This window comes from Penicillium macrosclerotiorum, assembly GCF_028827735.1.
Source record: "Penicillium macrosclerotiorum strain IBT 26536 chromosome Unknown utg000002l_segment0_segment0, whole genome shotgun sequence".
In the NCBI taxonomy this organism is placed as follows: domain Eukaryota; kingdom Fungi; phylum Ascomycota; class Eurotiomycetes; order Eurotiales; family Aspergillaceae; genus Penicillium; species Penicillium macrosclerotiorum.
This window is the reverse complement of record NW_026643082.1, coordinates 1,549,409-1,564,411: the sequence shown is the minus strand read 5'-3', so window position 1 is coordinate 1,564,411 and position 15,003 is coordinate 1,549,409. Positions and strand designations below refer to the sequence as shown.

General features: G+C 45.6%; 6 protein-coding genes across 6 annotated transcripts; 3 read left to right on the top strand and 3 right to left on the bottom strand.

Annotated features, from left to right (window-relative positions):
- Positions 1-709: 709 nt before the first annotated feature.
- Positions 710-1,441, bottom strand: N7462_001711 (NAD(P)-dependent oxidoreductase; the record flags this gene model as incomplete). Its single annotated transcript, XM_057073437.1, has 1 exon — positions 710-1,441. One exon carries the CDS (start codon positions 1,439-1,441, stop codon positions 710-712), a length of 732 nt encoding a protein of 243 aa, XP_056937078.1.
- Positions 1,442-2,350: 909 nt separating this feature from the next.
- On the top strand, positions 2,351-5,001 carry N7462_001710 (uncharacterized protein; the record flags this gene model as incomplete). Its single annotated transcript, XM_057073436.1, has 2 exons — positions 2,351-2,923; positions 2,980-5,001. The coding sequence occupies 2 exons, from the start codon at positions 2,351-2,353 to the stop codon at positions 4,999-5,001; spliced, it is 2,595 nt and encodes an 864-aa protein (XP_056937077.1).
- A 62-nt stretch (positions 5,002-5,063) lies between these two features.
- On the bottom strand, positions 5,064-8,458 carry N7462_001709 (uncharacterized protein; the record flags this gene model as incomplete). Its single annotated transcript, XM_057073435.1, has 20 exons — positions 5,064-5,144; positions 5,186-5,408; positions 5,463-5,492; positions 5,546-5,696; positions 5,757-5,821; positions 5,874-6,004; positions 6,063-6,087; positions 6,138-6,240; positions 6,290-6,332; positions 6,386-6,429; positions 6,484-6,869; positions 6,920-7,042; positions 7,100-7,184; positions 7,238-7,287; positions 7,342-7,500; positions 7,549-7,654; positions 7,709-7,764; positions 7,819-7,829; positions 7,885-8,047; positions 8,106-8,458. The coding sequence occupies 20 exons, from the start codon at positions 8,456-8,458 to the stop codon at positions 5,064-5,066; spliced, it is 2,388 nt and encodes a 795-aa protein (XP_056937076.1).
- A 580-nt stretch (positions 8,459-9,038) lies between these two features.
- N7462_001708 (uncharacterized protein) lies at positions 9,039-10,727 on the top strand (the record flags this gene model as incomplete). Its single annotated transcript, XM_057073434.1, has 1 exon — positions 9,039-10,727. One exon carries the CDS (start codon positions 9,039-9,041, stop codon positions 10,725-10,727), a length of 1,689 nt encoding a protein of 562 aa, XP_056937075.1.
- A 405-nt stretch (positions 10,728-11,132) lies between these two features.
- Positions 11,133-12,047, top strand: N7462_001707 (pirin family protein; the record flags this gene model as incomplete). Its single annotated transcript, XM_057073433.1, has 2 exons — positions 11,133-11,481; positions 11,533-12,047. The coding sequence occupies 2 exons, from the start codon at positions 11,133-11,135 to the stop codon at positions 12,045-12,047; spliced, it is 864 nt and encodes a 287-aa protein (XP_056937074.1).
- A 270-nt stretch (positions 12,048-12,317) lies between these two features.
- On the bottom strand, positions 12,318-14,897 carry N7462_001706 (GMC family oxidoreductase; the record flags this gene model as incomplete). Its single annotated transcript, XM_057073432.1, has 9 exons — positions 12,318-12,449; positions 12,521-12,705; positions 12,768-13,242; positions 13,313-13,373; positions 13,430-14,045; positions 14,124-14,167; positions 14,229-14,482; positions 14,545-14,698; positions 14,755-14,897. The coding sequence occupies 9 exons, from the start codon at positions 14,895-14,897 to the stop codon at positions 12,318-12,320; spliced, it is 2,064 nt and encodes a 687-aa protein (XP_056937073.1).
- Positions 14,898-15,003: the final 106 nt, after the last annotated feature.

The window sequence follows — 15,003 nt, the reverse complement described above, 5'->3', positions numbered from 1 at the left end:
AGCGTGAGGCATGAAGCTTAGTGCTTAAGTTCGAGTGATAACATTCTAGGCTCAACGTCCGAGAAAACCAAACTCCACTTATGTAGATCACGGATTTCCAGAAAATTAGCTTAGAAACTGGAGCATTGTAATTTTTTTTTTTTTTTGCAGAGTATTGGCAGTCCAGTGCTAGTGGAAATGTTAGGCTCATTCAGCATAGCTTGGATCTTTCTTCCTATTCGCTGTCGATGAGTAAACAAGCATAAAAAATCCAAAATTAACCCAATATAATGCAATTTATATATTCAACAGAAAAAAACATTCGCAGTGAAGTTTTAATGAATCTCAACACAGAGATATAGACGCACCCCTTGGCTTTAGCCATCTCTGGAAAGCTACAACTAGTCGACAATGGTACGAGGCTGTCAATTTGCAAGATTCATTTTCTTAAACATATCTAGACTGTCAGAAATTTAGATTGTGTCAATGAGTTCTTTCGTGCAGGCAGACATCCAATGCTCTGGCTCTTTTTGTCGCAATGACCATTGAGAATCTACTGAAGGTTGGAGGCGAAAGCGAGGATATCCAAAAGAATTCTATGAATAGCTATCGCTAAAATCAAATATCTTGAAGACTGACACTTAGATCCAGCCTTGTTCAATAGAAATCACTAGAAACAAAACAGTTCGGACAGAAAAGGAAGAGAAAGCAAAAGGAAAACATATGTCCGTCAAGTAGTAATCATCAAAATCTTGTTTGTATACTTCTCATTCTTCTGCAAAATGAGGTTCTCTGTAATCCACTTTCCGGAGTCCTCTCTGGAGATAGTATACCCGATGGCACTTGACTCCCGTCCTGTCTTGGGGTCCTCAATGCCAACTCGAACGGTGTTAGTGGTCTCTCCATTGGTGAGCAGGCTTCCACGAACGATCGTGAAAGTAACGCCACTCTCAACGAAGCGATCCTCCATGATCCGCTTGTCCTCGTGTGGAACCTTCAGGGCCACATGGTAAAGTGGGATCATGAGATAAGGAACATCGCGGCCAAATCGGGACAATCCGGTGGTGCTAAAGGAGACAATATGAGGGTTCCCGGTCACGCCTGAGGCTCGAAGCTGGGATATGGCTTCTATCATGATAGCTGCCCCCTTTCTGCAGCACTCTGGATCCTCAACTGACAGTTTGGACAAGACCGGCTTGCTGCCGATAGTCGAAATGATCATGTCGACGAGCTTTCCATCTTTCGTTCGGAGGCACTCAGACACAGGGGTAATATCATGGGCGTCTCCTTTCACAATCTTCAGGTTCGGTGTAGAACCTTCTGGGAAGATGGCCGTGAGCTTTGCAGGGGTTCGACAAAGCGCGATACATTGAAGCCCTGCTTCCAAGGAGTGTTTGAGGGCTGCAAGGCCAACGCCAGTGCTGGCACCGAAGAAAGCCACAGTCTGAGTCTTGGGGTCCATAATTTTAATTGAAACTGCAAGCTTGAAGGATAATTGAATTTTCGAGGGAAATAAAATTGATTTGTGACAAGATGGTCTCTGTTCAAGGCGATTCTCCACTGGTATTATGACAGTTGTAAGACTGGTTCACGTTGATATGTGGTTCTAGCGTCGTGGCTCATCCTCCGTGAAACTGGACAAGGAAGCGCCTTATAACTACATTCCGGCTGTCCCAATAAGCCTTCGAGAACGAGAAGGACCGAAGCTTCACCGAGTTGTTCAAGCATTCGAGCGACCGTCAGATTGGCGTCGCCTTGTTCTCGCCACAGTCATCGTCTCCACTTGTTTTGCTGAATCCGCGAATCGCGCGCGTTTCTCGGCCTTTTCCAAAGCCTGTCAGCCACGCTAAACCGCATGTGGAGTATACTTCGCGATGGCTTCGGTCATTTTCAGACAGTTGAGAGTGGCTTGGCTTCAGGGAGATTCTCCTTGGGATCTGGACGAGGATCCAAAGTGATAAGATTGACTCCGAATAATTCGGCCTCCATTAGGATGCCGGAGTTTCTACAAGATTCCAAGCGGAGACAGAGCTCCAACCGAATCCACTCCATGCCGGTGCATCAGCGGAAATTAAGATTAGTCGCATATAATCATTGAGCGCTTTGCTTCGACTCTCCGCCCAGTTCGTTTATATACAATGACCGAGCTTGCAATTTCTCGAGAGAATGATTTGATGACGATCGCATTGGCGCTCTTAAAGCGGCGAGGGATCCGCACCAATGAAGACGAACGCAACGCCAGTCGCTGTCACGCAGCCACTTGCTCTCAACCAACATGAAACATCGGAATAATCGAAATCATACTGGCCATGTGGGATGACCAACTGTGAGACGCGAGGCTAGAGGTGTTTAGACCGTACAAGCCGCGGGTATGCTACAGAACTCTCCCGCGGCGTCGTCTTCGACGTCCGCGTCGGCGATCGCGGCAGGCTCGGCCTCAATCCCCGAGAAAGACGCGAGGGTGCCCACCGGCAGGGACCAACCACCAACGTCCAAGCAGACCCCCGCGCGTGCACCAAAGCCACGCAGCTGCATCGTTTGTAGAAGCCGAAAGGTTCGTTGCGACAAACAATCACCATGCTCAAATTGCCGCCGCGCGAATATTGCCTGCATTTTCCCGCCGACAGATCGTCCACCAAGATGGACCCGGCGTCTCGAGCGCCCGCTGACTGACGATGCCATGGAGCGAATTCGAACATTGGAGAATCTCGTCAGAGATCTCACTGCTCAGCTGGAGCAGGCAAATGCCAGGGCAGCTTCTCTAAGCGGCTCATCTCCCGGGCTTCATTCAGCCGCCGGATCTACTGAAGAGACCGCACACCAGGCGAACCCATATGTCTCAAATTCACCTTATGCTCAACATCAATTCGGGAGGTTAGTTGTTCAAGATGCGAACAAGAGTCGCTATGTTGGTAGTGGCTTCTGGTCTCGAGTCAACGACGAGGTATACGCCTCTACATGATAGGTTCAGACGAATGGTTATCTGACTTTCTACTACAGATTAACCAAATCAAAATGGACACAGGGGGAGCTTCTCATCATGAAGAATTTGACTCCTCAGAATCAGAAGGCTGGTCTCCTGAAAATGCACTGTCTACACAAGAGTTTGATCGCGAGCCAGAAGAACGGCATGCCTTCCTGTTTCGCCACAACTTGAGTTCTGCTGCTCCCGACCTCCGTGGATTTCATCCACTGCCTTCTCAAATTCCATTCTTACTGGATGTCTTCTCTGAGAATGTGAACATTTTTGTTCAATACATCCACATTCCCACGGTCACCAAGATGATCCGTGATCTGCGCGGTGACATGACGGGCTTAACGCCTCCTAACGAGGCGTTAATGTTCTCCATATACTATGCGGCCGTGACTTCTATGGAGGAGGAGGATGTTATGGTTAACTTCGGAACAACCAAGATGGAACTAAACCTGAAATATCGCCTCGGCCTGGAGCATGCTCTCGCCAAAGCTGATTTTTTGAATGTGCCAGACCTAGTATTGCTCCAGGCTTTCGCGATATTTCTCACTCTAGTCCGGCGACACGATAGCCCGAGGTTCGTCTGGATGATGACAGGACTTGCCATTCGAATGGGTTTGTCGCTTGGTTTGCACCGCGACGGGGCCAACTTCAATAATTTATCTCCATTCGATATTGAGATGCGACGACGGGTCTGGTGGGCCTTGTGTATGCTTGATATTAGAGCATCCGAAGACCAAGGGACGGAGTACACAATTCCGCTGGGCAGTTTTGACACAAAAATCCCCCTAAACATTAACGATGCAGATTTAGACCCAGACTCAGAACAAAAACCTGTTGAACGAGAGGGATTGACTGACATGTCATTGGCTCTCGTCTCATGCAAGACTTCCGAAACCGTGAGACTCATGATGGCAAGAGGCTCTGATGCTTTAAGTTTAGAAGAACAAGACCAGATGCTACAAAGGATTTACCAGGGTCTCGAGGAAGGCTATCTGAAATACACAGCAGAATCAACCATTACATCGTGGGTAGGAACCATGGTCACTCGGCTAGTAATAGCTAAGATGACGCTTTTTATCTATTTACCAATTCTGTTTGCTTCTCCAAGCGAGCAGCTTTCGGAGCAGGTCAGAACTAAGCTACTTGTTGCGGCGATCGAAGTCTCTGAATACAATCATGCTTTGAATGCCGAACATGCATGTCGTCACTGGCGGTGGTTATTTCAGACATATACTCACTGGCATGCTATTGTTTATATCCTGATTGAAATATCCCGCCGTCAATGGTCACCTCTTGTGGAAAGAGGATGGGTAGCTTTGCACAGCACTTGGCTCATCCCGACCCAGTCTCGCATAAGAAACCTTCGCATGTGGTTTCCTCTGCGGAAGCTGATGATCAAAGCCAAAGCCCATCGAGCAATGGAAATTGATCGGCTCAAAAAAGATGCGCTGGCTATTGAAAATCTCGAATATGAATATCGGAATACACCTTTGCCTTCGAGTCCCGGCTTATATTCTGCTGGTTCTAACTCGGCAGATTATTATTTGGAACAGTGGCAAGGACTTTTTGATTCTTCTGTCCAGGAAAATCCATCTGCCTCTGCTCCTATGTGTCCCGGCACTTCTATACCATCAAGTTTGACTTCAAGTTATGTACAGCCAGCCTCATTAACTGATTTCCGATATTTGAACCCGGACTTTGCACCCCATATTGGTCCTACGGATATTGAACCCAAGAGCTCTGAGCTCGGTCACAACTTCACGGTCACTACATCCGTGTCTCCAAGGGCAATTGGAACCACCGATCTCTCTCTAGTGGGCCCCCAATATGAACCACCTGAACCCGCAAGACTCTTGCCTTCCGGCGAATCCACCAGTGCTAGTGTCGATCCTTGGCTATGGGCGGATGAATTTTGTACAAATTCAACCATAGAACCAGTGGACGGTAACATGGACTTAAATATCGATATAGATTGGTATAATTGGGTCGAATCTGCAAAGGGATTGGAATCGGATTATACTAGCTCCCGTTTCAACATTGACTAGATAAAGAAATGCATCAACCCCCTGTTTCAGACCTGCCTCTCTCAATACCATTAATTGCCTGATTACCAGGTAGCTGGTCCAAAGATCTGCCCTTCTGCCACTGTCTTTCGGATCGCTGTATAGAGATAATCCTTTTGGGAACTCTTGTCAGAACTAGTCATAATCGCTTTGGAATCTCGCTTACCATTGTTTCAAAAGGGGCTGTATTTCCCCACCAATTTGGAACAGCCACACCAGGAAACGTGATCGCAAAGAAAATCACGATAGTGGATAAAATGAGACCGGTGTCAAGTCCCGCAGCTGTAATGTAATTATAATTACGCCACCAGCCACCCCACCGGCGATGGATCCAGTAGTTGAAAATAAGACCAAACATGACCCATGATGAATAGCTCAAAGGTGTTGCTCTGGGCTATGTCAGAAGGCCGTTTCAGTTATGGTTAGGGTAACGATTAACTCACGGAGGTAGCCATGCCATAGCACCAAGCATTCTTCAAGCAAAGTTAGCTAAGACTTTTGGGCGGAGGGGGTACGGATGACTTACACCGGCGCATTCAGTAGCCTGAGCTTTGACCTAGGGAAGACACGCATCAATACATAGAATGCAACGGGCAGCAGAGCTCCAAGCAGCCAGAACCACTGGATCGATGTATATATGGCCCCAGGTCCAAACATGCGATTGGGACCAATCACGCCTATAAAATGTTTAAAAGAAGCTCTGAAGAGTTATGAAATCAAGATAGACATTGACTGACCCCAAACAATGCTGGAAGAGAAAAATGCGCGACCGTTCGGGCAAGTAAAGTGTGCAGTCTGGTCACTGTATGCTTTCAATATCGAAGCCGCGTTTGCAACTCTAGGGTTTTACGTACGTGGTGCAGACGTTGTCAATATTTCCAAGAGTCCAGTTCATAACTGCAATTTGAACGAAGCAAGCCCAAACTGTAGCAACAACTTGGCACACGAAAGTAACACGAGGCGGAACCTTCATATAATGGGCAATCTAAGAGATTTACGGTGAGACATTAGCCAAAATCAATCCTAGAAACAAGAAATCATACCTTTAGATCTTGACAAAAGGTTTGTCTTAACTTCTCGTTAGTATATGCCCGTGGAGAAAAGTAATAGAAACTTACGCTTGTCCAAGAGTAATTGTGCTGAACACTTTGAAAACCATGACCCCAATAGGCTTCCCCGGAATCATGAAACCGGCCAAGAAAGGCGATATAACATTGAGTGCTGGAGAGGTCAGTTTTCAAGTACAAATATCTGATATTGCAAAACATACAGAGTTGGATGTTGGTAATTCCGAGGATCATACAAGTTGGAATCTGCAAGGCTCAATAAGCAAAAATTTCCGCAATCCAGTAGCGAAATTACTCACAATAAATACGACAGCGACAATAATTGATACAAAGAAACCCCACCCTATTTGAGTCATCAGTGACTGTCTAATATGTTGTGACAGTGAACAACACGTACAAGGAAGCTGGGAATCATATCCCAGAATGCCTGCCAGCCCGAGAGCCATCGATATCAAAAATAAAGATGCATACCACCATTCTGGAGCCTCCTTATATTTCCTCATCAGAATCAAATGAATGTCAGGCTCTTGATTTTTGGCAGTCTTGAATCTGTGCCATATTTCTTTCCTGTGGAACAGGATAATATGAACAATGGAAGCCGTTAGAGCGGCAAAAGAAAGTCCATAGTTCAAAGCAAAGGTCGGCGCCAGAAACATTGGTGAGTATGCCTTATATTCTTTCTCATCGAATGTGAAACCCGATCCAAGGATTCTGGTTACATTGTAAGACTGTTGAGTATTGTCATAAGTAGATGACGTATTTATCGGGAGATACTCCGAGTACCTTAGTAACATGAGTTAGCCCTTGCTTTTACCAGATTCCTTGTCACCTACAAAGCTCCTGTATAGGCTATGCCAATTGTTGTGATAAGGACGAAGACCACAAGACCAATCAATGTATTTAAAATTGCATGGGCGGGAGAAAGCAAGGGATCCAGGAGGTAAGCTGAAACATATCTATGAAGATGGTTAGCTAACTCTGACCCTTACAACCAAACTTGAATGCACACGCACGTCCAATCAAACGTTATGGGTATGAGCGAAAGACCGGTAAAGCCACCAAATAGCTGGTTTAAAACGACGTTATTTGGTTTGATCCCTGAAAAGGTTAGTTCACATTTACCGGTGAAGATTATATAAGATTCTTCTTACAAGTAATGAAAGCAAAAACCGACAGTCCCTGGAATATCACACCAGGTACCCTGTAATGACCTTTCAGGCTGAATTCACATCGTTTCAATGTTACCAAAACTTACCAGTACCACACAAAAGATCCCAGCATAACATACAAAAAATATCTATAGCGAGATAATCTCCAGCCATTGGTTTGAGACGGGTCGGATCCGCGTTTGTCATGAAGAGCGTAGAACAAAGCTGTGTTGGCGAACTGTCCTGGCCAGATCATTGCAGCCGGCCTAAAATTCTAAGTAGCTGCCTCAACGTTTGAGATTTAATTGACTGACCACACTAGGAATCTTCGGAAAATCCCAGCAAGAGAGATCCCAACTATTTGACTACTTAGCGCAAATAAAAGCTGGAATCCCCAGCCTATATTGAGGTTGTATAGTGCTACGACGGGTTAGTTAGAAACAAATTTTCAGGAAGGAGAAAAAGGATCCTTACGTTTAGCCTGGAGTGCCAGAAGAGCATCGGTACAGTATGCATAACCAATGGAGACACTGAAGTTCTACTGTTATCAACAGCCAAGATAACACAGTCTATATCCGACTTACTTTGCCATAATCTAAAAATAATGTCAGCGAATCAATCTATCAGTCGCCATTTTCGAAGATACCTACCGTAATTACCGTGTGCTCTTTAATGTTGAAAGGACCGGGATTCAGAGTCCAGTGGACTCCAAAAGTAGTAAATTCTCTCGTAGGCATCAACTTCGCCCATAAACAGCCGATAGGATAAACAAGCAACTGTACGACTATTGCAGGAAAAGAAATCGCTGGGCTCCTATTTTTATCCGTCAAGTTGAATATCATAGAATTGGAGAGGCTACAAATTTTCCCACCTCATACTGAGAAACATATTCAGTCCACTCCCCACAGTCGTGAAAAACATCCCCAGTATCCAGGCGCGAACTGTATTTGCCGGTTCTCCACCATCGGTAGGACGCACGGCTGCACGGACAGATTCATATTGAGAGTTTTGAGCAAAGGACTTATCCAGCTCCGCGGCTTTTTCCTGATCCCCCGTGTTAACTGCTTCATTGATTGCATCGAGCTTCTCTTGGGGCAAGTTTGGATCCCATTGGTGCGAAAGTTCAATATTGTGTAATTCTTCAATATTATCTTTTGCACGCTTGTCATTTTCTGGCATATCCTGGAATGGCTCAGTGCTATTGAGAGATGATGAGGGAATCATACTCAAATTTGGTTGAATGAATTCCTCGCTAATTTGAATATATGTAGCTACGACGAGGTATATATAGGAGAAATAAACCTCAGAAGACCGCCACATAAATGCTTCTGCGCCCGAAGATAAGCCTTTTGGCCAAAAAGATGTAACCCTCATCCATTTTCTCCGCATTCTAATTCTTGCCAAGGGGTGGCAAGTCGGTCTAGCAGATCGGTAAAGCCTAACTCGCCCGCAATCCCGATAACAAGTCTTCCTTTTTAGGCAAAACTGCGGAGTAAGACCACTTCATTCTCTCCATCCCGTCCGGCCAGACAGCCAACTTCGAAGCTAAAACAACAACAACCACTCGGATCTTCCAGCGACAATCAGCATATTGTCGGGTCGACACGCCGACTCAGTATCACACTACCGTCATATCTGCCGCATATCGTCGCTTCTATCATCGCTTCGAGGTACGTGATTCTCTTTGGTCGGATTTCTATCTTCGTCCTTAAGTCAATTACGCGTCGCTCCAGCAGTCTCCGACCAGATATTTCTTGTAAGAAGCGAGCTTTCAAGACCAAAGGTAGCTTCCAAAGTGATTACTATGGTTTGCGTGGCGTCTCCTCGCGGTGTCGCCATTCGGCGCGCCCACAGCGAAAACGTTCGCGACAGGATTGAACGTATCACAGCAGACTTGAAAGAAATCAAACAATTCTATCCGGTCTTGATATCTCAAAGGCGACGACAAAGGATTCATCAGTTTCTTGTCTCCGAGCTCAAATCATTGCATGACATACAGTTTGACGTTCTTGACCAGCAAGGTAAAGTCGATTACCTTTTGATCAAAAACTATCTGGAACGGCAACTGCACGGACTCGATTTAGATTCGCAGCAGGATAAAAAAATTGAGCCACTTCTCGCATTCGCACAAAACTTGGTGAATCTTTGTGAGGCTCGCGCCATCGTCATACCAATTGAGCCACGCGATGCGGCACAGAAGCTATTTGAATCACAGGGAAAAATCGCAGCTATGATCAAAGCGATCAAAACAGAATCCTATGGTAAATCGATTGTCAAAACCAGTGCATTTCGTGCAGCCAGCCATATTACCGCATTACGAGTCCATTTGAAGGAATGGTTTGGCTTTTACAAGGGATATGATCCTTCATTTGACTGGTGGGTTTCGCAGCCCTATGAAGTCATGGATGAGAGCCTCCATGATGCTGCTGCAGTAATCAGAGAAGTATTGGTCGGTATAAAACCAGGAAATGACGATGCCATAGTTGGCCAACCGATCGGGCGTGACGGCTTACTTGCTGAGCTTCACGCGGAAATGATCCCTTATTCCCCCGAAGAAATAATAAGAATTGGAGAAAAGGAATTCGAATGGTGCATGACAGAGATGAAACGGGCATCACAAAGCTTGGGCCTTGGTGTTAACTGGCAAGCGGCCCTGGAACAAGTGAAGAATGACTTTGTTGAGCCTGGGAAACAAACCCAGCTGGTTCGGGATCTTGTGCAGGAAGCTATCTCGTTCGTCGAGGGCCATGACCTCGTTACAGTGCCTGTGATTGCGAAGGAGACCTGGCAGATGTTTATGATGTCTCCAGAAAGGCAAAAAGTGAATCCTTTCTTCCTTGGTGGCGAATGCATTATTGTATCGTATCCAACCGACACTATGGATCACGAAGCGAAATTGATGAGTATGCGAGGGAACAATATTCACTTCTCCCGTGCTACCGTCTTTCATGAGATGATCCCCGGTCATCACTTACAGATGTACATGAATGCAAGACATCGTCCATATCGCCGGCTGTTTGATACACCCTTTTGGATCGAAGGATGGTCGCTATATTGGGAGTTTCTTCTGTGGAATGATGAGCGATGGATCAAGACACCTCAGAATCGCATCGGCATGCTATTTTGGCGACTGCATCGATGCGCCCGGATCATTTTCTCTGTCAAATTTCATCTTGGCCAAATGAGCGCTCAGGATTGCATTGATCTTCTTGTCAATGATGTTGGACACGAACGCGCGACCGCGGAGGGGGAAGTGAGACGATCACTGAACGGCGAGTATTCGCCTCTCTATCAGGCTGGTTATATGCTCGGGGCATTGCAAATATATGCATTACGGAAAGAAATGGTCGAGTCCAAACACTACAGGGAAAAAGACTTTCACGATCAATTCTTGAAGGGAAACCGCATGCCAATTGAGATGGTGCGGGCGCTGATGCAAAACCAGCCTCTCTCCAGAGATTTCGAATCTTCGTGGAGATTTTATCGTCTTTGACCAAGATATTTGTCAAGTATTAGGTCCTATTTCCAATCTAGAGACGTTTGATTCAGCCGCAGTTGGAAGCGTAAACCCCAGAGCATGACATCTTCTGGCCAACCGGCCAAAATTTCTAATCCTGCTTAATCAAGTGGACGAGAAACCAAGTCAGCAACACATCATCAAGTACATGTGGGTCCGCTAGACCTTTATGGGACTAGCGCGATGGTTGCGGATCGATGACTTGAGATCCCTAATGCTTGGATAATCCACGACATTTTCCATAAGCCTCTAGATACCTGACTGGAGCTCTTTAAAAAGCTCGTTTTCGCCTACCCATACCATCAGAATCACTTTTTTGTCCGAAGAAAATTTTCGCTGCTACTATCCAGCTATATACGAGGAGGTCTCATTCAACAAACCATGTCAAACCCACTCGCCCACGCCAAGATCGTTTTGCGCCGTTCTAGCGAACGCGGATATGCCGAGCACGGCGGATGGCTTAAAACTTTCCACACTTTCAGCTTTGCCGGTTACTATGACCACAAATTTCAGAATTTTGGCAGTCTTCGTGTCTTGAATGAAGATCGTGTTGCCGCTCGGAATGGTTTCCCTACACACCCGCACCGCGATGCCGAAATCTTCAGTTATATCCTCAGTGGCGAACTCACCCATCGAGATAGCATGATCAAAAAAGGCGCCGAGGGGGAACAGGGCAAGCAATTCTATCGTATGAAGCGAGGTGATGTTCAATTTACAACTGGTGGAAGTGGTAAGTCTTTCCCAAAATTGTTCTCTCAGAGATTTGAACTAACAGTCGCAGGAATTGCCCATTCGGAGCAAAATGAATCCAACAAGCCAGTGCACTTCCTTCAGATCTGGGCTCTACCCTGGAAATATGGGCTGAAGCCTCAATATCACACGATGACTTTCAGTGAGGAAGCGAAGCGCAAAGCATTTGTCCCAATTTTGTCGCCTCTTGCAGCGGGCCCCGAGGCTACACCCGCAGATGAAGATGCGGCTGTTCCAAAAATCCCGGGTACAATTCCGATCCACGCAGATTTTGTCATGGGCGCTGGTATTATTGAGCCAGCTTCCACATTCAAGTGGAATATTGGTGCCGGTGACATTGTTAGTTCCAAGAAGAAGCGCAATGTTTATATCCATCTGCCTATGACCAAACAAGGCAAATCAAAGGTCAAACTTGATGGCCGCGAAGATATTGTTTTGGAAGAAGGAGATGGCGCTTTCATTACACAAGTCAATGCAGGCGATTCGCTTTTGGTGGAGAGTATTGGTGATGTGGAGGCAGAAGTCATCGTTCTGGACAGCAACTAATGTCTCCTCTATATCTATGGATATCGTGTCTTGCAAGTCACTGGAATGGAAATTAATGATTGAAAGAAAGAGGTTCTATTCCGAAATTTAGAGTAATTCTATATATTAAGGTTTTTTATACGACTGTTTCCCAGAAAGATATTCAGTAAAGTGAAGTAAATTAAGCCCAAGAAGACAATTTGAAGGCTTTAGCTGACATAAAATTCTGCTCAGTACATGATAAATATGCAAAACTTTGATTCATATCTTTGACATAAACCTTTTGTCAATTCAGAGGCGAGCAAGTTTGCCAAATTCCCCTGGTGCATGATAATTTGGCACGTCCATGTTCAAGTCCGCGCCAGAGTAGCCCAAGTCCTCTGCAACGAGGACAGCACATTTTTCACCAATCAGTAGAGCGGTCTGATTTGACAATGATCAGTATGTTTCCATCTTTTTTTTTTTTTTTGAAAAATGGGTTCTTGGGTACTCACGCTGAAAGTGTTGCAGCCTACATTATCAGGACAGATAGATAGATCGCAAACTTTAAGTCCCTTCACCCCGTGAACGTTGAGTCTCTCATCAACAACACCACCATGTGGTGCGATTGAGCTTCCTTCTCTTGGTGCCATGCTGCAAGTACCGAGGGAGTGCCATGTGGTCTCGACATGACGTTGAACTAGAACATCGTCAGATAACACGAATGATCAATCTTGGTCGGGTTTTTTATTATCTACAAACCCCATTTTTCAATGTGTGCAATATCTTCCTTGCTGTATTCAAGAGATTCACGAACTTCATGGCGATTAGAGTTGAGAGTGGATGTCGACGACGACCTCCCAGGCTCCAGGGGTTGAGTCCATGAACCTGCATTTTTTTCTGTCATTCGTAGATCAAAGAAAACGATATAAAAACATGGTTCACTCTTACCATGTTGAATGCCCGCCGAAAGATGATTTGGGCCAGCGTAAGCCTTGGTGGTTGCCAAATCCAGATCATATGCTCGAGCTTTTGAGTCGTAAGCAAAGTGAGGGTGCATGCTTGTCACCTCTCCAGCATAAGCGCCCATGCGACGGGCCGTCTCACGCGATTTGACATATCCCCATACCATGGGCGCCATGTCACGTTTATCATTCATGAAGCCCGCATCAAAGTCAGGCACAGCGTATGGATCAGACGACTGAATATGGGTTGAACCTCGCGAGAATGGGTACTCCTGTATATCCAATTGAGTTTGAGAATACCAATTTGAGTTCAAACTTGATCTTAAACACAAAGTCTCTTACCAAAAAGTGAAACATGGTGAAGAACTTCCCTGGAGGCATCAACATGTGGTCTCCAAACAATCTTGTGTATGTACCGGTTAGTTGTTTTGTTCATACAAAGAGAAATTGAATATTTACCCCGAGATAACTGAATAGTGCATGACGGGCTTGTCTGGTTTGTTCTTGAAGTATGACTCCCATCCATTGACAAACTCCGGGGTAGGCCATTTCTTCATATCGTTCAACTCCTCCTGCGTCGGCCGGATCTTGACCCCTGCGTCTATACCATTGGTTGCTAGTGGCCCTGTACCTTTAGTATTCCATTCCTCAAAGACCTTTTTCTGGACGGTTGGGTCTCCTCTTAAAAAATCATCAAAAGTTTCAACTTCTGGCTTTGCTCTGTACACAGAGAAAGTGAGGTAGTGATCTTGGAAGTTTCGACCAACTCCTGGAAGATTCACCAAAGGCTTGATGCCAAGCCGCTGAAGCTTTTCTGCATCACCAACTCCTGATCGCTGAAGAATAAGGGGTGAACTCAGAGTACCACCACTGATGATAATTTGTTTGCGTGCTCGGAAGATTCTTCGGGGTGGGTCGCTCCCATCAAGGGGCTTTGTTGGAACTGTGGCTACGCCCACTGCGCGACCATTTTCAATAATAACCTTGTCAACCTTAGTGTTGCATTTAAGATGAAGATTGGAGTATTTGGCTCGGGTACTATGAACGTATGCATGGGCTGCATCGCTTCGTCGACCTGTTGATTACTCATCAGATTATAGCTCAGAACCGAAGCTTTTCGCCGCCAAAGTTATTTTATAAGAGGCTTGCTTACCAGTATCACGATTGATCCACTTTAACCAATGTTCTGCGCCATGGCTATTACCATCCATTTTCGTTAGAAGCTCGTAACTTAGTGGGATAATCAGTGTCATCATACCCTGTCTTCAAGTCTTGAAGATCATCTGTGGTGGGAATACCTTGCGACTCGGCCGCCCGAAGGAAATCCTGCGTGATTGGGTACGTGTAGTTTCCAAATGAAACTTTAATTGGCCCCTCAAACCCATGCAGGCTCGGGTTATTGCAGGATCTTTGGTAAGTCTCATACTTCTTCATAAGAGGCAGCAATTCATCAGTTGACCACCCCTTTGCCTGAAAATCATCATAATCAGAAGCCGATGCACGAGTGTACATCTACACAACACAAAACTGTTAATCATGATGTTCTCGAGTCGGGGCATCTCCAAACAACTCACCATGAAATTAATTGAGCTTCCACCTCCGAGGATGTTAGCACAAGGCACTATAGCTTGACGACCATCAAGGTGTTCCGATGGTCGAGAATGATAGAAAGAAGCAGTCTTCGAGTCAAGCTTCATGTTAGTTGGATATATGCCGGGGCGATATACCCTAATACCTTTGAGTTATTCTCATGACTGAAAGTTGAGAATTCAAGTAGCCCTTACCATTGATTATTAAGGTTATCTTCTCCTGCCTCGATCAATAAAACAGAGAGATTATGGTCGAGATTTGCGAGGCGGCCAGCGGGCACGCACCCAGCGCTGCCGCCACCACAGATAATGATATCTACCTCATCCGGAATAGTCATAATGAGCAGGTAACTTAGATTGAAACTTGATTTCTTGCTTTGATAGCTTGACAAGAAATTATGGGTTGAGTTTCAAAAAAAGAGACTTGTTAGCAGAGGTTGTAGG